Consider the following 18595-nt stretch of genomic DNA (forward strand, 5'->3'; position numbering starts at 1 on the left):
TAAGCTGCTTTGGGGGCGTGGTTAGGCTGTGTTGTTGTGATGCTTCTGGAAAGGTGCTGTGGGACGAAATGGGCAGAAGACGGGCCATGGGAGCGGTCTGCCGAGCTTTTCTGGTCTGACACCTGCCGCCATGCCCTGCCTTCTCCCCTGGGTCACACAGCGTGCGGTGCTACGACATTCTGTGGGAAGTGCGTCGGAGGGTCCTAGTCTGGAAGAAACTTGTGGGAATTCCCGAGGCCCACCTCCCTTCTCATTTTATGCATGCGGACCTGCTCTCTGCACGGCCCATCTCAGGCCCCTGCAGCCCCGTGGCTTGTCCGTGAACTTGGGAGTATCGATAGCTCCTGTTCTTGTTTTATGAAAGTTACACCTTCCCCCATCTAGGGGAGCCAGTCTGGACGGCCCCGGGGTGAGGTAGTACCGCGCACGTGTGCCCAGTGTGTTCAAGCACACTTTCCTCTCAGGACTCCTGTGGGGCTGAAAGCACGAGATGATTCAGGAAAATTAGTGCAGACTCATGTCCCCGTATTAGAAGAGGATGTTTTGATTTGGCCATACTTTGTTGCTAAAGGTCAGGGGTGTGGGTTGACTTTCGCTTTGGTTTTAGCTTACCTCCTTCCCGCGTGGCTGATGCTGGACCCGGCCTTCCTCTCCCCCAAAGCAGCATCTCCTTGCCGCATTCCCTGGGCCCGGTGAGCCCCCACAGGCACACGCACATCCCCTGCTCGGCCCAGCCAGCCTTTCCCCCACCCACGCCCAGAGGCCCAGTCCAGCTTGGACCTCAACATTGTAGCAAGCTCATTTGCTCAACGCCTCAAGAACCGGGGAGAAGCAGCAGGGTGGCGGGGAGGCCTTCTGGGTCATCCAGGACGCCTCACCTGACAGCGGAGGGCGATCTGCTCGTGGTAAATGATAACGGGCTGCAGGCTTGGATCGAAGCAGTCCACAACCATGCTGGGCGGCACAGCTGTTCTTTTCCCAGTTACTCAGCTGAAATACCATCCAACGTGCCAGCAGCCGGGAAGTGGCAGAACCAGGATCCAAACCCGGGCCGTCTGGCCCCAGAGTGCCGGTTCCTGTCATTACGTGTCTTCCCCCGCCATTGCCGACCAATCTCTAGATGCCTCAGTGCGGAGTTTCTCATCTCCGCGTGTAGTGAGCACAGTGTGTGCCGAGCACTCGGGGATAGGAGAAGAAATTCTACGTGATTCCTGTGCTCCCCACCCCCCTGCCCAAGACACCGTCTGGTGAGGGAAGACCCGCGCGTGCTTTGCTGGTCAGGATGTGTAGGCAGAGCATTTCAGGGCCGAGGGAAGAGGGTGACCAGTTCCTCCGGGACAGAGCAGCTGTGGATAAGTGAAGCTTTGACGAAGGGTGGGCTGCTGGGGTTGAGGCAAGACAGTGTAGTTAACCCTGACAGACGAGAAGGGACCAGAATGAGCGAGCGTGGCTGGCCTGGACAGTTGTTCGTTCCATAGGTTGGGGTGCAGGGTGGGAACGAAACTGGGCAGGTGCTGGATTCGGGCCAAATTGTCGACGACTTCTGATGCCACAGAGAGGAACGTTCATTTTTTTCTTTCTTAAGATTTTATTTATTTATTGGAGAGAGAGAGGGAGAGAGCAGCAGAGGGACAGAGAGAGGGAGAAGCAGGCTCGATCCCAGGACCCCGGGATCATGACCCTACACTTACGTGACTAAGCCACCTGGGCGCCCCAGAAAGGAGCCTTTAGACTTTATTTTCTCTCATGGGGCTCCTGGCATATCAATCGGCAACATTAATAATTGAGAAGCCTTTCACGTTTCCAGGGATACCTGAAACAAATGTAACATTCCTCGAAGCATATGTAATAGAGAAGAGAAGGGGCATCGGGCCTGGTTAAAAGGAAAAAAAAAAAACAGGCTGCCTCATTTGCGTATACGAGTCTTGGCCGTGCTCCCCGGTGACCAGCTGATGGCACTTCTGTCCCCCCAAAAACGCTGAAGGCACAAGCAAAGGAGGCTCATTATCATCTCCATCTCTCATCCCTCATGTCTGTGCCTACACATAGACATAAATGCGCAATTTATTTTGAAATCATTTCAAACCTCCCGAAAACTTGAAGAAATTCTCCTACCTCCTCCACCCTGATTCTGACTCCCCAGTGGTTAACACTTAACCCTGTCTACTCTGTCTCCTTCTGTGTGTGCGCAGGGGGAGGGGCCTGCCTGGGCCATGTCTCTCGGGCTTCAGCAGCCCAGAACAGTTCTCGGACTTTCCTTTCTTGCACGACCTTGATGGATTTTTTTTTTTTTAAGATTTTATTTATTTGACAGACAGAGATCACAAGGAGGCAGAGAGGCAACAGAGAGAGAGAGGGAAGCAGGCTCCCTGCCGAGCAGAGAGCCCGATGCGGGGCTCGATCCCGGGACCCTGAGATCATGACCTGAGCCGAAGGCAGAGGCTTAACCCACTGAGCCACCCAGGTGCCCCACTTTTTTTTAAAAGACTTATTTATTGGGATGTCTGGGCGGCTCAGATGGGTCCTGATCTCAAGGTCCTGGGATCGAGCCCCAAAGCAGTCTCCCTGCTCAGCCCGGAGTCTGCTTCTCTCTCCCCACTCTGGCTCTCTGTCTCTCTCTCTCTGCCTCATTCTCACTCTCAAATAAATAAAATCTTAAAATTTTTATTCATTTTAGAGAGAGAATGCATGAGAGTGAGCTAGGGGTAGGGCAGAGGGAGAGAGACAGTCCTCAAGCAGACTCCCCACTGAGCGCTGAGCCCAAGGCAGGGCTTGATCTCAGGACCCTGAAGTCATGACCTGAGCTGAAACCAGGAGTCGGGTGCTTAACGGACTGAGCTACGCAGGCATCCTGACCCCGTCTTTAAATAGCTGATTTGAGGTGTGCTGACATTTGAGAATAACTCATGGGCAAGCACATGTTCTCTGAGTTCTCTATGTTGTCTGCACCTCAGGCCCTTGGGGCCACCTGCAGTGAGATCCTTGTCAGGCAGGCCAACTCTGACAGGTGACTCTGGGGACAGACTGACCTGAAACGGAGCTTGTCAGAAACCAGCTTAGTGAGTGGAAGAGTTGGATTTTACCATGTACTGCTTGGGTTCTCCCAGACCCAACCCTCTATCTTTAGCCTTCGCATCAGCTAAATCAGCACCTGGGAAGGTGTGGGAAGGGTATGGGCTGGGTGAGAGCCGTCGGGGGTAGTCAGATGCCAGCTGGCCTTCCCTCCTGTGCAGACACACTTGCTGGCTGTCAGGGACAATGTTCCTGCTTCACAGACGTATTCAATCTCTGAGGTTCCCCTCCTAGAGTTTCAAGTACAGAGCCCCTTTGTCCTCTGCATCCCAGAGCGCTCGGGCCGACCCTCACCCGTGCCACACGTGTCCCTCCCGGATTAGATTTATCATGTTTTAATGACCTTCAGAAGAGGAAATCCTATCATTTTTCTCTGCAGTGAGTCATCCACTGGTTTAAAGAAAAATATTTTCTTTTTTGACAGCATAATGAGGTCATGGTGAGAGCCCCCAAGGGCAAGTCCCGAGAGCTGATCCTGGTCCCCAGCCCAGCCCAGAGGAGCTGAGCTTGTCAAGCCTTCCCAGTAGGCCATAGGTCATCCCAAATGCAGATTCTAAGTTCTGGGGGTTTTAACATTATGGCTGGCACTTAGCCTCGAGTTGTTTTAAAACTCAACTCCGTGCAAAGGATTTGTGACCCCAGGAGAAACATTTATGGGGACTTGAAGCAATCCGTGGAAAGCTCTCAGTCCATCCTCCAGCATCTAGCTAGAGCAGTCCTATTAAAAATGCAGATCTGGGGCGCCTGGGTGGCTCCGTCGGTTGAGCGGCTATCTTCAGCTCAGGTCATGATCCCAGGGTCCTGGGATGGAGCCCTGTGTCAGGCCCCATGCTCAGCGGGGAGCCTGCTTCTCCCTCTCCCTGCCCCTCTGCCTTCTTGTGCTCTCTCTCTATCTTTCTGTCAAATGAATAAATAAAATCCTGTTTTTTTAATGCAGATCTGATCATTTCACTCCCTTATTTAGAACCCTTTGATAGCTTCTCAGTGCACTTAGGAGCCAAACACCGGACTCCCAGGGCCCTGCCTGGCTGGGGTGTGGTTGCCTGTCTGCCGCAGTCCGGGGCACAGTCCTCTGTTCAGTGTCTAAACAGGGCAGGTTGGGTGTAACCTAGGAGCTTCTCCCATTGCGTTCTCCCCTGCAAGCATACACCCTGCCTGGTTCCCAGCACCCTCCTCCAATCCAGCCCCGTCCCAGCACGATCCATACCCCCCGCCCCCCATCTCTGTCCAGCTCACTCCCTGGGCTTAACTTTCACCGCACTCCTCGCCGCTGGCCCTTCCTTTCTGCACCCCCTTGTCTGTCCCCTCCTGTACTTCACACGTTCACCTACAGGCTCTCTGTCTGATTTGCTGAGCAGCCCCTAGCCGGGTTTGGCACACAGTAGGTACTTAATAAATATTTCCTGGATAAAAGAAGAAGATCCTTCTTTCAGTCGGGTCATTGCACCTTCCCTAGGTCAGCATGCTTTTTGTGGGGTGTGGGATTCTGGAGCCAGTATGGAAAGGGGTCATGGTGGGAGACAGGGGAAGGTGTGGGGATGGCGTGCAGGTTAGTGGCTATGAGCAAAGGCTCTGACACCCAGTAGGTGCTCACTGTGTGTGCGAACGGATGGGCGGGTGTGCTAACCGGGAGGGGCCACGAGCGGGTGGGAAAGGAACTCTTCGGTGGTGGAGAGCAGGAGGAAATCTCATCTGCCCTACGTCACTGTAAAGCAGAAAGAGGAACGCTTACCTTGTCTTCCTTTCTGTGTGCTCTGCACCGACCGGGGTTGCTTGTGGATTGCGTCCGGGGAAGGTCCTTGGGTCTGAAAGTCATAGTGCTAACAGTGCCATCCGCAGAACTTTCCTGTTAAACCTGTCCAGAAGGATCTATCCCACTTCACTGTTTTCTTTGTCCCACTCTTTTGAGCCTAGAAAAGTTGATTTGCTAACGCAGTTGCTCTCATACTTTGAGTAATTAACTTCATGGGAAGGTTTGCTTTCCTGCCTCTCCGCCCGAGCTCACGTGGAGTGTTTTCCACGGCTTCTAACGACGGGAGGCTTGCAACTCTGCTGCTTTTAAATATGGGAACCCGTGATAATTATGTGCTTCTCGGAGACTGACTCAGCTCTCGGGGCAAAGCCTTCGTGCACCATGGGAGTGGAGACAGTGCGGTTGTGGGAATCAGCAGCGCCGTTCAGTTTCAACAGTTCAGGGGAGCATCTGGTGAAGAAAGACATTAAAAGCATGGAAGTTGTGGCCCACGGGTGTAATTATTTCTCATGGTGCCGTCACTCAGCCAGTAATCGGGCCTATAGAGTGCAGCAGCGAGACCAGAAGTCATTGGATGCTCACGCATAGATAAAGAAATAATATCAAAGTTTTGTCCGTTGAAAAGTCCACCAGGACGTAGTAGTCCAGAACCCTGGGTTTTGCTCAGACTAAAGACTGCCTCAGTGGGGCAGCCTGTGTAGAAAAGTGTTTAGCGTTTTCTTCCTCGAAAGTGGCATTTTATTATTATTTTTTTTTTACCCTGTCCCTGGAGCTGGATGTTATGGTCCCCCTGAGAAGTGGGGGCATGGAGACTGATTTCTGTGACCCAAGTTCTCAGTCGCTCTATGGGAAGTTTTGACTCTGCTCCCTGTCCTTGGCACAGACCGTCTCTGCCTGAGCACAGCAGACGTTCTGGACGGATAATCCGCCATTGAGGAGGGCAGGGCTGTCCGCCCACCATGGGGTGTTCAGCGGCAACCCTGGCCTCCCTCCACGAGATGCCACTAGCTCCCCCTTCCCATGGTGACGACCAAAAAGGTGTCCAGATATTGCCGTATGTCCCTCATGGGGCAAAAATCACCCCCTGTGGAGAACCACCACTACGAGGCTAACCCCGTGACTCATTTACTACCATCTAGCCTCATCTCCTACCTCCCAGGGAGTGTTTTTTGTTTTTGGTTTTTTGGTTTTTTTTTTTGGTCTGCTCAAACTAAGTATTGTTTGGAGAGTAAGTTTTATTTCCTTGAGAAGTGAAGATTAACCTGAAATTATTTGGGGGGCACCTGGCCAGCTCATTCAGTAGGGCCTGCGACTCTTGATCTCAGGGTCTTGAGTTCAAGCCCCACGTTGGGCATAGTGCTTGCTTAAGAGAAAGAAAGAAGTTGGGCACCTGGGTGGCTCAGTCGGTTGAGCATTCAGCTCTTGATTTCAGTTAGGTCCTGGTCTCGGGCGTGAGAATGAGTCCCCCATGGGGCTCTGAGCTGAGGGCGGAGCCTGCTCGAGATTCTCTCTCCCTCTGTTCCTCCCCCGCTTGCACATGCGCTGTCTCTCTCTTTAAAAAAAAAAAAAGTGATTTTCGAGATATTCGTATCTCCATTTCACTTTGCTAATGCAGATAAACTGCGAGGAAATTTTAAATTTTTCTTGAGGCCATAAATTGGGCCCCTTTCACAGAGCTCTTAAGTTTTATAGGTGGCAAATATATAAATGAAGAGTAGAATTACCATCAGTTTGTTGATTTCAGCTTCTCTCTGAACACAAGAGAATTTGCTCTGGACTTGGGACATTGTCTCTACTTAGTGTTGTTTTCATTTGGTGTTCGGTTCCCCAAACTGCAGACCGTAGAAAGTGGGTCATGAGAGAGAAGCAGGAAGAGGGTCTCTGATACCGTTGGTGTGTAGGAAGTAGGTCAGCTCAGAGATGGTGTCAACGCCACAATCCATGCACCTGCTGTTAGTGGCCTGTCTCCTTATGTTGATGCAACAGGATAAATTCTGGTGATTTCCACCTCTTTGTTTCATTTTTGCCTCGTATTTTACTTGGGTTTTATCCCCATGCGCCCTGCTGCCCACTAGACTGTGAGTCTTATGAAAGTGGGGACCTTATCTCTTGTTCACACTGTGTCCCCTGCTCTTAGGACAGAGCCTGGTAAATAGTAACAGCAGATAAATGGATGGATGGACGGATGGATGGATGGACGGATGGATGGATGAATGGACGGGCATATGGATGGATGGATGAACAGGTGGACGGATGGATGGATGGATATTATTACTACAGACTGTTTTTCTTTATCAATATTAATTATGAGTCGAATGTACAAATAAATTTTTTATTTGGTTGGTCCTTGTGTCACACTTGAGGATGATAACATTCTCATTGGTCCCCTTGAATTTAATCTCTTGGCCTACCTTGGTTGGTCCAGTCCACACACAGTGCCAAGACAGTCTGAGTCAAGGCCTTTTTCGCCTCTAGCATGGGGCGGGGTGTGCCCCACAGGGTGACTGTAAGTGGACCAGATCCCCCTGGTCTGGGACCTGAGTCTGGTGGCCTCTTTCGTACTCAGCCACCCCCCAGCTCTTCTGAGCTCGTCTGTCCTCGGGCCGTACCAGCAGTCTCTGCCCTGGGCCTTGGCCCTTTTATTCTGTCATCACTTGCTTTCCCTTAAAAACTCAGCTCTTGGTTAACACCATTCTGTTTTGATTAATTATTCATATACGAGCATATTGTTCTCGTCGATAATATGCCTTTGTAACTAACTGATCTCAATTAATGTTATGTTTAGGGTGTTTGGCATCTATTTCCCAGCAGACTATACCTCCTTTTATTTCTTATAATCCTTCCTCCTACTCTTTCCACTGAATAGGACCATTTTCTGCACCCAATTAAGCTTTTAATAAATGCTATATAATGAAGGCAGAGGCGGTGCCAGGAGCAGTCTCCACCACTGGCTTTCCAGACATTTAGAAAATTCTTGTAAACCCCAGGGGACAACCCTGTGATTCCAGAATATTTTGTTGGAAGCTGTTACTTTCAGGATTCCATTTGCAGACAAAGCCAGTGGTTCTTGGCTATATATAAACAGGCATAACCCTGTTAGTCCAAAAAAAAGGTTTCAGGCAGTTAAGAGTCTCTTTATAACCCACTTAGAGATTTTTTTTAAGAAGTGTTGTTTTTATTCTTTCCTGATTATTCTTGAATTAATAAAAATTTCTGTAATAAAAGAATTTTATTGTAACATCTCCCCAGTTAATCATTTAATGTTCTTCTTCTTTTCAAGATCTGGTCTTAATTTTTTGTGGGGGAGGGGAGACGCGGAGGAGAGATTGCCTTATCCATTAGAATTCAGTGTAGATCCAAGTAACAGAGACACAACACACAGAATAGTTTCTTTCTCTTGCTTTCACATAGATGTATAGAGGTGGCTTCCCAGGTGTAGTATAAAAGCTCTGATCTGCAGAGCTCTTAGAGATTAGGATTTTTCTAGCACATTGTCCTTCCATCCCTATGTGTGAACTCCCAGTCCGGTGAGGGAGCTAGTGTTCTAGTCGTCACATCTGCATTCCAGGCAGCAGGATGGCGGACGTGACAAAGAAGAAAGGAGGCCGGAGAACTATTCCTGTGTCTTCGAAGGGAGGTTCTGCTTTAGGATGTTTCTGCCTATGGCATACTAACAGTAAAAGAGGCCAGGGAAATATAGTCTTTTTATGTGCCCAACTAAACCTGGAGTCCTGTTAGTTTCCAAGATGGGATCATACATACAGAGGAACATCGGGATGTCTTTTCTATGGCGGCCCCGTACGTCTCCCTCCTGAACAGACTTTCTTGGAGTTTATTTCAGTACATTTTCCCTTGCTTTCCAGTAACTTCTTATAATCTTATAAATATTTTTTAAAAGGTAACCATGTGTTGTAAAAATGTATAAAATATAAGAACATAAAAACCATCCATGATTCCACAACCTGAAGGTAACCACTGAAACAGCTTCATGTAAAAGTTGTCTTTTACAGCCAATACAGAGCAAGCAACTTCTGCCTACAGAATATTAAGATGTTCTTAAAAATTCATCATATGCTACTATATATTCAGTTATTCCTTCAGGAAACATGTTTAAACATCTCCATAGTTCCCCACATCTTATTAAGTAATGTGTATGATTGGGAAGGGAGAGCTGTGAAGGAAATATTAAAATTGATTTTGTTGCTCTTAACATCCTTAATCAAGCACAGAGAGAAGACCTCCACAAGTGGGGAAGTTGGGAAATCCATCAGAGCCTCATAAAATGCCATATTTGTGTTACTGTACGTGAAGGTACCCCAGAAAGCAGGAGGTAAAAATGACACTGGGTGTCTTCACTTAATTGTAGAACATACAGTGGACAGTTGATTGCAGAAATGACACCTTGAGAAACCCAGGTTGCTTTTTTTAGGTGCTGGGGATAGATCCTGTCTCCTTAGGATAGTCTGATTTAAGGAGCATTAGGAAATCGTCAAGCCCAACATGGTTAAATTCTAACCTTTCCTGAGTCCCAGATGTAGAAGTCCAGAGTTCGTTTGGGGGATAATTCAGCATGACCTTTTGTGAAACTTCACAAATAACTAAAGATGGGCTGGCCGCCAGTTAAGTTTCACTGAAAAATGTGATGTGCTTTGTTGTGTCCTAAATCCTGACATCAAGTTGCGCATTAAAAAGAAAAAAGAAAAAAAGCATTTTGAAGAGAAATAGATAAAACAAAAATTAACCTTTTCTACTGAAAATGGGTAAAATAGCTATGTTAAGAAATACACAGGAAAATCTTGGGGTTATACCAAAATATTGATATTTCTCCTAACGGGTGAGAGCTGAGTGGCTTTTTTTCATTCTTTCAATGGCCTGGAGGTGATTTTTTTTTTTTTAATTAACATAAGCATGGAATACTTTTGTAGCTGGAAAAAGGTGGGGTGTTTCAAAGAACTTCTTAGCAAGGGCAAAGGCTTGGTTGGGATTAAGACTTAAGGCATAGCTGCTTGTAGCTGGTGAGGCGCCAAGCGCCGGGAAACGTTCCCGCAGCGCCCCCGGACCAACCGGGACTTCGGGGCGCTTGGAGAACCTGCTGGGGACAGTGGCCCTATTGTGCCTGGAACTTCCTCAGGTGACCGAGGACGGGAGCACACACCCTCCCCTTTGGAAGCGACGGGTCCGGCGGACACAGAGCCTCTGTGCGGAGGTGTTTAAGCCGCCGGCCGCCTGTGTGCGCCTGGCCGCCACCGGCCCGAAGAACACACGGTTTCGCCAGATCCCGGTTTCCTGTTTCCATTAAGGGAGCGGGGAGTGCCGAGCCGCTGCGTGCGCGGGGGGTGGCGTCCCCGGAGCCGCAGGGAGACTTCATTGGTGAGACCTGGGCCTATGGTGTTCGCGCGTGGCCCGGCGAAGTGTGCACGAACGCTGAACCTCCTTTCCTTATGGGGTGAAGACCGACGGAGGGCGTCCGAGGCGGGGCCGGGCCCGCTGCGAGCCGGCGGGTGAGCGGGCGGCGGGGCGGGGGGCGCTGCGGCGGGCGCGCGCCTGGGAGCGGGCCGGCCGTGGGGGGCAGGCGCCGGGTGTCTGCGCCGCGGGCGGGAGGTCTGGGCGGCGGGGAGCGGAGCCCTGAGGGCGCCCGGGATCTGATGAGCTACCGACGGGATCCGTGGGCGCCCGGGAGGAGCGCCGAGCTGCCGGCGGCCATCGGGCGGGTGGGGAGCGGAGCGCGGCGGGCGCCCCCGCGGACAGGGCTTTTCGGGCGCTGGTGGGTGTGCGGCCGGCTGCGACCCGGCCCGTGGGGAGCGCAGCGCCCCGGGCGCCCCCCTCCCCTGGAGGTGCCCGGCGGGGGGGTGGAGCGCAGCGGGCGCCGGGGAGGGGGTGGGTGGCCGCCTGCCAGCGGAGCGCAGCGCGGGGCGGGGAAGGGGCTGGTCCCTGGGCTGAGCCCCCTGTGGCCTGGAAGAGCCACAGCCCAATTTTAGAATCGCCGGCTCCCCGCTCCTCCCCGTCAGATCCGCCTGCGTTTGCTTGACACCCGAGCCCGCAGCTTCTCTCTGCTTGTGGAATTCAGACAGCCCCGGGAACAGGTCGGGCTGCATATTTGGAGTGAGCACGTTGTCCGTGCGGAGTTTAAAAAGGCAAGAAAGAGGGAAGGAGAGACGCGCTCCGGTAGCATGAGCACAAGTTTCCAGGCGCCGGCTCAGCATCAGCTCACCCTTCCGTAGGTGAGAACGTGGTGAAGGCTGAGCACCTTGTTCCAGGGGAATTCTCTTTCCATGTTTTAGAAATGAAATCGAGGGCCTGGGTGTGGACAGCAGAACAGTTTAATATTGTTTTAAATCAGGGCACGAAGAATACACAACTCTGTTGCCTGGCAGTCTTTTTGTACTTTTCTTTCCAACTTTTCAGAGGAAAGAGGGCAAATGGGAGGCGAAAGGTTTACTCAGAGCATTTACACGATCAGGTGGAAATGCTCAGCAGGGTTTGGACTGGGAAGGGCAGGCAGGAAACCCACAGTGCTGGAAGGTCTTGACAAGCGGGGTGGGTTTTTATACCCAGGATAGGAGCAGGGGTACAAATGGCTTGCATTTTCACTCATTGCTTTCGGGTACTTGGCATAGCTCAAAGAATGCAGAGTTTGTTATGATGATTTTGAGGAAAACACATTACTTAATCCTACAATTTAAACAAACAAAAACGGCCTTGCTTTTCAACTTGAAATGCACAGCTCAGGTCACTAGCAAGGTCTGTGCCTTGAAAAAGTTCTTGCGTTTCCTTTTCTAAATGTTTGGTTTAGCCAGAAGTAGCATTTACTGAATTGCCCCCAGGGATCCAGTGTGTGGAGTATAGGTTTGCTTTTATTTTCATTCTTTTTTGCATCTGTTTGGATATGTTAAAATGCAAAACAGGGTATTCCTGGAGTATGGAACGGTATGTCCAAAAGAAGTCAAAGAGGAGGAATTGGGGCAAGGTTTTGGTGGCGGTGGTGGTTTTAAAAGGGAAGACACAAAACAGAGTTGAAGTCTGTTCTCCGACTGTGTTCCTGCGTCAGTCATCCGGCCTCTGGGTCCTGGCTCTCTCAGCGAGGGCTGGCTCAAACTATGATCTTCTGGAGGTGGTCGGGCACCAGGGCTGCCCTTGGCCGCCCTTTAGAAAGGCTGCAAAGCCCGTCTAAGAGTGATTGCTGTGAGGACTCTTGTCCCAGGGTTCCTGGATCTGTGCTGATTTGGTCTGTTCTTCCAACTTTGCACTTTTGGTGCCTCCGTGTTCACTTTATAAAAATAAGAGTCTTCAGGACTGCTCTCTAGACTTCAGCGGACTGTAGGCAACAAAAGAGATGATCCCCTCGAAATGTGTTCAAGTCTTTCCAATACATTCTTTTCAAAAATAAAGTGTTTAGTGAGGACTTGATATATGCTTGGCTCTTTAAAAACCACTGTCTCATTACATTCTTCTAACTACCTTATGAGGTAAATACTTGTATTTCCATTTTTACTCAGGGAGAAACTGAAGTTCCAAGGGCTTTATTAACGTATTCACCCAGCTGTTAAGTTGTAGATCCAGGATTAGAACAGAAAGACGTCTGTCAACTCCTAAGTCATAGTGGTCTGCTACACTGCACCATACACAAATACTAGTGGTTTGGTTTGGTTTTATTAAAGATTTTATTTATTTATTTATTTATTTATTTGACAGAGAGACACAGCAAGAGAGGGAACAGAAGCAGGGCGTGGGAGAGGGAGAAGCAGGCTTCTCACGGAGCAGGGAGCCTGATGCGGGACTTGATCCCAGGACCCCGGGATCATGACCTGAGCCGAAGGCAGACGCTTAATGACTGAGGCACCCAAGTGCCCCCCAATTGTAGCTTTTATAAACAAGTATATTGTATGGCATTATAATATTCTCTTCTCGCTCTCCTAGGGAAAGCAGAGGGTGTTCTGAATGGAAATCATGACAAGGAACAAAAAGATCCTTATTTTGTGGAGACCCCCTACGGTTATCAGCTAGACTTAGATTTTCTCAAGTACGTGGATGACATACAAAAAGGAAACACCATCAAGAAACTGAACATCCAGAAGAGGCGGAAGCCATCTGTGCCATGCCCCGACAGCAGGACCGCGCCGGGCCAGCAGGGTGTGTGGACTTCCACGGAATCCCTCTCCTCCTCCAACAGTGATGACAACAAGCAGTGCCCCCCCTTCCTCCTCGCCAGAAGCCAAGTGACATCGACACCAACCCCAAGGCCCCCTGCCCCTCTGGAGACCTCGCCCACTTTTCTGACCGTCCCAGAGAGTCGGCAGCTGCCTCCCCCCTCACCACAGCTCCCAAAGCACAACCTTCATGTCACCAAGACCCTGATGGAGACCCGGAGAAGACTGGAACAGGAGAGAGTCACCATGCAGGTGGCACCTGGTGAGTTCCGCAGGCCCAGGCTGGCCAGTTTTGGAGGCCTGGGCTCCACGGGCTCACTGTCCTCCTTCCTGGGTTCTGGAAACCACAATCCCACCGTGCACCCACTTCAGAACGGATACCAAGGCAACGGGGACTACGGTGGCTATGTCCCAGCTGCTGCCACCACATCATCCATGGGGAGCTCCATCCGCCACAGCCCCCTGAGCTCAGGGATCTCCACTCCAGTGACCAATGTGAGCCCCGTGCACCTGCAGCACATCCGCGAGCAGATGGCCATCGCCCTGAAACGCCTGAAGGAGCTCGAGGAGCAGGTGCGAACTATCCCTGTGCTCCAGGTCAAGATCTCAGTCCTACAAGAGGAGAAGCGGCAGCTGGCCTCGCAGCTGAAAAACCAGAGAGCTCCAGCACAGAATGACATCGGTGGCGTGAGGCCACGGTCCTACAGTGCTGGGAACGCGTCCCAGCTGGAGGAGCTGTCCCGGGCCCGGCGGGGTGGCGGGGAGCTGTACATAGACGACGAGGAGGAGATGGCGAGCGTGGAGCAGAGCGCGCACAGCATCCGGGAGTTCCGGCAGCTCGCGGCGGACATGCGCGCCCTGGAGCAGAAGATCCGTGACAGCGGCGGCGAGGCGTCCCCGGGGCCCCAGGAGGGCAGCGGGTACCGCTCCGTGGCCGTGGGAGGTGACGAGCGCATGGACCACGTGGTCGTGTACCGCAGGGGTCCCGGGACCTGTCGGGATGCCGCTGTGGGGACGGTCGCGGAGACGAGGAGCTGCGGGGTCGGCGTGACAGAGGCCATGCTGGGGGTGACCACGGAGGCCGACAAAGAAATTGAGCTGCAGCAGCAGACCATAGAGGCCCTGAAGGAGAAGATCTACCGCCTGGAAGTCCAGCTCAGAGAAACCACCCATGACCGCGAGATGACGAAACTCAAGCAGGAGCTGCAGGCCGCCGGCTCGAGGAAGAAGGTGGACAAGGCGGTGATGGCCCAGCCGCTTGTGTGCAGCACGATGGTGGAGGCCGTGGTGCCCACGAGGGACCAGATGGCTGGCCGGCACGTGGATGTGGCCGACGCGGGCGTCGGGACCTCCGTGCAGACGTGGAGCGTGGCGGTCTCCTGCCAGCCCGCTTGTGAGACCAGAGCCACGGGGCCGGAGCTGCCCATGCATCGGTGGGTCGTCAAGGAACGGGTGGAGACGCGGGACCAGGGTGCCGGGAGGTCGGTGGAGATGAGCGACCAGAGCGTGGGGGTGGAGATCAGCGTCTGCGAGACAGGCAGCAACACGGAGGAGTCTGTGAACGACCTCTCGCTCCTCAAGACCAACCTGCATCTCAAGGAGGTGCGATCGATCGGCTGCGGAGATTGCTCCATTGACGTGACTGTCTGCCCCCCGAAGGAGTGCACGTCCCGGGGCTTGAGCACAGAAACTGTGCCCCAGGTGGAGGCCGCTGTCATGGCGGTGCCTGCGACCACAAGCCGGCACACCAGTACGGTCTGGGAGCAGGTGGACCAGTCCACCAACACCGAGATGGCCACCCTTGTGGACTCCTGCACCAACACCTCCCTCAGCACTTTGGACAAGCAGACCAGCACTCAGACCGTGGAGACACGGACTGTGGCCATCGGAGAAGGCCGTGTTAAGGATGTCAACTCCTCTGCCAAGATGCGGTCCATTGGAGTGGGAACGGTGCTCTCCGGCAGCTCCGAGTTTGACAGGCCGTCGGCTGTGAAGACCAAAGAGTCAGGCGTGGGGCAGATAAATATTCAGGACAACTACCTGGTTGGTCTCAAGATGAGGACCATAGCTTGTGGTCCTCCCCAGTTGACGCTGGGGCTGGCAGCCAGCAGGAGGAGTGTAGGTGTTGGCGATGAGCCTGTTGGAGAGTCTGCAGAGGACCCCCAGCCCCAGGCTCCTTCCGGAACGATGAACGGCTTGGATCACTACATCGAGCGCGTCCAGAAGTTGCTGGCGGAGCAGCAGAAGCTGCTGGCTGAGAACTACAGTGAGCTGGCGGAAGCTTTTGGGGAGCCGCACTCCCAGATGGGCTCTCTGAACTCGCAGCTCATCAGCGCGCTGTCCTCCATCAACTCCGTCATGAAGTCGGCAAGCGCGGAGGAGCTGAGGAGCTCGGAGCTGCCAAAAATGAGTCGGGGTCAAGTCACAGGTAAGTGGCGTTCCGGGGGACCTGGGGATGAGGAAGGGCGGGGATAACGTACTTCAAGGGGGTGTGGATTTTTGTCACCCGCTTGAATCATTTTTTGGAACCCGGAGGAAGGCTCAGAATGGTCGTGGGTAGAACGAACACCAGGAGTCACAACCCGCCAGGAGCTCTGCTGATGCCCTCTGTCTGAGGGTTTCACGGGGCTCAGGCGGAGGACGGTGGCTGGGAGCAGAAAAGCAGGCTCAGGCTGGCTGGCCTAGGGGCTGCCTTCCGGGGCTGATGGTTTGCTACCATGTCTTCTAGTTACGCATTTACTCATTTTACGCAGGACAGCGGCCAAAGGTCCCACAGTGTTTGTGACCATAGTGACCAGTCCGTGCTCAGTAAAAATAACAGGCATGAAGTGTTCTTAATTAAAACCTTGATGGAGGCAGAGAGATTGCATTAATTCATTTATTAATTGAGCAAATAACGATTCTGTTGCTGCTCTCTTCTAAGCCCAGGTCTAGGCTTCTGTCCTCACGATGCTTACATTCCGGTTGAGGACACTGTGTGTCAGGGGGTGACTCGTGCCCTGTAGAAAAGAACTCCAGTTACAGGGAGAGTGAGTGTTGATGGTCGGGGGTGGCGGCAACTGGAGATGGGGGGCGGGGGGTGTCCGGAAAGGCCTCTCTGATAAGGGCCTCCGGAGCCAGAGAAGGGACCTTCTCCGGAGAGGGGTCGATTGTGACAGGTGCTTAAGGTGTTGTCTTTCTCATCCTTTCCTCATTGCGATTCCTGCTCACTACCACTTTTTCTTAAACTGAAACTAACTGAGAAATCACCCTGGAAGATTTTATGACCTATAATATTTCCCTGCGAGCCTCGTTAACATGCCTTCCTTTTCACGTGTCTCTAGCGGTCCTCATGTCCTCCTTGGACAGGACTCTGTTCCCCGGCTCCCCCGCTCGCGAACCTGTATGACCTGGAGAGGAAATACCACCCCACCCCCCTTTACGGTACACTTGTAAAGTGGGGATTCGAAGGGCACCCATCCCGTGAGGTGGTCAGGAGAGCCCTTTGTTGTCCTAGGTGGTGTCGCTAGCAGTGTGTCCCGTGGGGCTTCTTAGGTTGGCAAGCTAAAGTGTAGTTGAGGTTTGGGAAGCTACCAAAACACGCCCTCCGCTCTGACCAGGTGCTGCAGGTAAAATGAATTCAGGTAAACGCTTCAGGTGATTTGATGAGTGCACACTGAATTTAATTGGTTGTGAAAATATGCAGTATGGACTGAATTGTGAGTAAACCATTGACAAATTTTTACATTCCTTGTTTCCCTTTATAGTCAAAAGGGGAGTGGTTAAAACAGACTGAAATTGATTCTTTTTCTGTCTTCCCACGTGTCCACTTCCAAACCTGAAATCATATTTGTTTTTAGTCAGCGTGCTGTGGGACAGATAGTTTATTGTCAAAGAAAAAACCGACCATGACGATGACGGTGAATGGGTGGGGGCCTTCTGCCTTTTAGAGTCGAGTCTAGTTAAGTGTACAGAGGGGTCATTTTAGAGTAAATAGGATAAAAATGACAGGTGGACTGAAGCAAAGGCTTAAGTAATCATAGGTCTGTTTCCACTTCTTTTTAAAAAATTCTGAGGTCAGATGTGAAGTCAGAATAAAACTCTTAAATATCCCCAGACACAGTTGGTACAGTGGGGCGTCCATTCTAAGAACATTCTCCTGCCAGCTTCCTCCCTCCTCCCCAAACGGGGGTTTCCATTTCACATTCCTGCCAAAAATATTTAGCTGTACCCTTGCGGTCGTCTGCCTGACACCCTGAGCGTCAGGAACAGGGGAAGGTTTTGCCTGGCTGTACGATGGTGCTTGTTGGTCCCTTTCCAGTGGCAATGACATCGCAGACATCCCTGTGTAAATCTGACCCTGCAAATGAACGCCTAATTAATCAGCTCAGGTGGAGGAGACCTGCAGCATTCAAACAGAAGTAGACATAATTTTTTTTTAAGATTTTATTTATTTATTTGAGAGAGGGAGAGAGTTGAGAGCATGAGTAGGGTGAGGGGCAGAGGGAAAAGCAGGCTTCCCGCTGAGCAGGGAGCCCAGTGCGGGGCTCAGTCCCGGGACTCTGAGACCATGACCTGAGAAGGCGGACGCTTAATTGACCGAACCAGCCAGACACCCCCAAAGTATAAATGTTTTTAATAGCACTTCTGTGGTCACGGCGGCCGCTCCCTCTCAGAGCACAATTTTAAAGTTTTTCTGTCATCACATCACATTTATATTCTAATGTCCTAACGCAGAAGGAGTTAGATGAGGGCAAAGCATTAAACTTTCGTTACTTAGTGTTTGCTTTCGTTAGTGTTTGCTCTATGGACCGAAAACTGAAGTAGCTTGATATGGTGCAGATTTTCAACACTGGGAAAATGTTGGAAGTGTGGGAAAGTGTGTCAGGTTGCCCTGGGGCTTACTGTGGGGTCCAAACGATGTGGGATATTGTTCACACCCAGTCTAGAATACGTTTCTGTACCAAAAGGCATGTACAGTGTAGACATTTTCTCCCCCAAATGAAATGATGTGGAATTGGAGTTTGACATCACCAAAAGAGCATATAAGTGATCACTTAACAGGGATCTGGTACTGATTTTTTTTTTTTTTTAAAAAGCTAGGTTTGGGTTCAGGTTCTTTCTGTGCCCCTAGGACAAGATGTCTTTGTTTCCTTCCCGGGGTCGAAGTGAACATTTAGTGGGTCGCTGTGAGTAAAGCATTTGTAGTAGTCTGCAGCCCCTGAGCGTAGATGCTCAGTAAATGCTGGCTGTCATTGCTGTCACTGATTTTACTACTTCCAGAAATGGAAATGTAGGTACAGAACAAATTGCCAAGCAAAATTGCGCAAATGGTCTCTTGTTTTTCATCCACATGTTTTATCTTCATTGTTCTGGCTGACCCCTTTTCCCTTCATTTATTATGCCTCCCCAACTAAGACTTTTATCAAGATAAAGAAAGATATCAGTACAAATGGGAAAACACAAAAGAAGTAGAATAAATTTTCAATTCTGAGTCATCCAGAGTCTGTATAAAAGCTAAAAACAAAGCCTAAATTGAATTATGCATTTGTGCCCAATCCAGAGACTTCTCGGTTTTTCTAGATTGGATGTTTAAGGGCATCCTTTTTTTTTTTTTTTTAATTTTATTTATTTATTTGACAGA

General features: G+C 51.1%; 1 protein-coding gene across 5 annotated transcripts in view; it reads left to right on the forward strand.

Moving 5' to 3' along the window:
* KANK1 (KN motif and ankyrin repeat domains 1) overlaps positions 1 to 18595 on the forward strand; it is a 195941-nt gene that overhangs the window by 153431 nt on the left and 23915 nt on the right. For 4 of the 5 annotated variants that reach the window (XM_032306226.1, XM_032306223.1, XM_032306224.1 and 1 more), the window contains one exon: positions 12743 to 15400. In XM_032306226.1, coding sequence (XP_032162117.1) covers positions 12743 to 15400 — 2658 coding nt within the window. Of the gene's footprint in view, positions 1 to 9997; positions 10196 to 12742; positions 15401 to 18595 lie in introns of those variants that run through there. The other variant, XM_032306227.1, reaches the window with a different exon arrangement.

This window comes from Mustela erminea, chromosome 12, assembly GCF_009829155.1.
Source record: "Mustela erminea isolate mMusErm1 chromosome 12, mMusErm1.Pri, whole genome shotgun sequence".
Classification (NCBI taxonomy): Eukaryota; Metazoa; Chordata; class Mammalia; order Carnivora; family Mustelidae; genus Mustela; species Mustela erminea.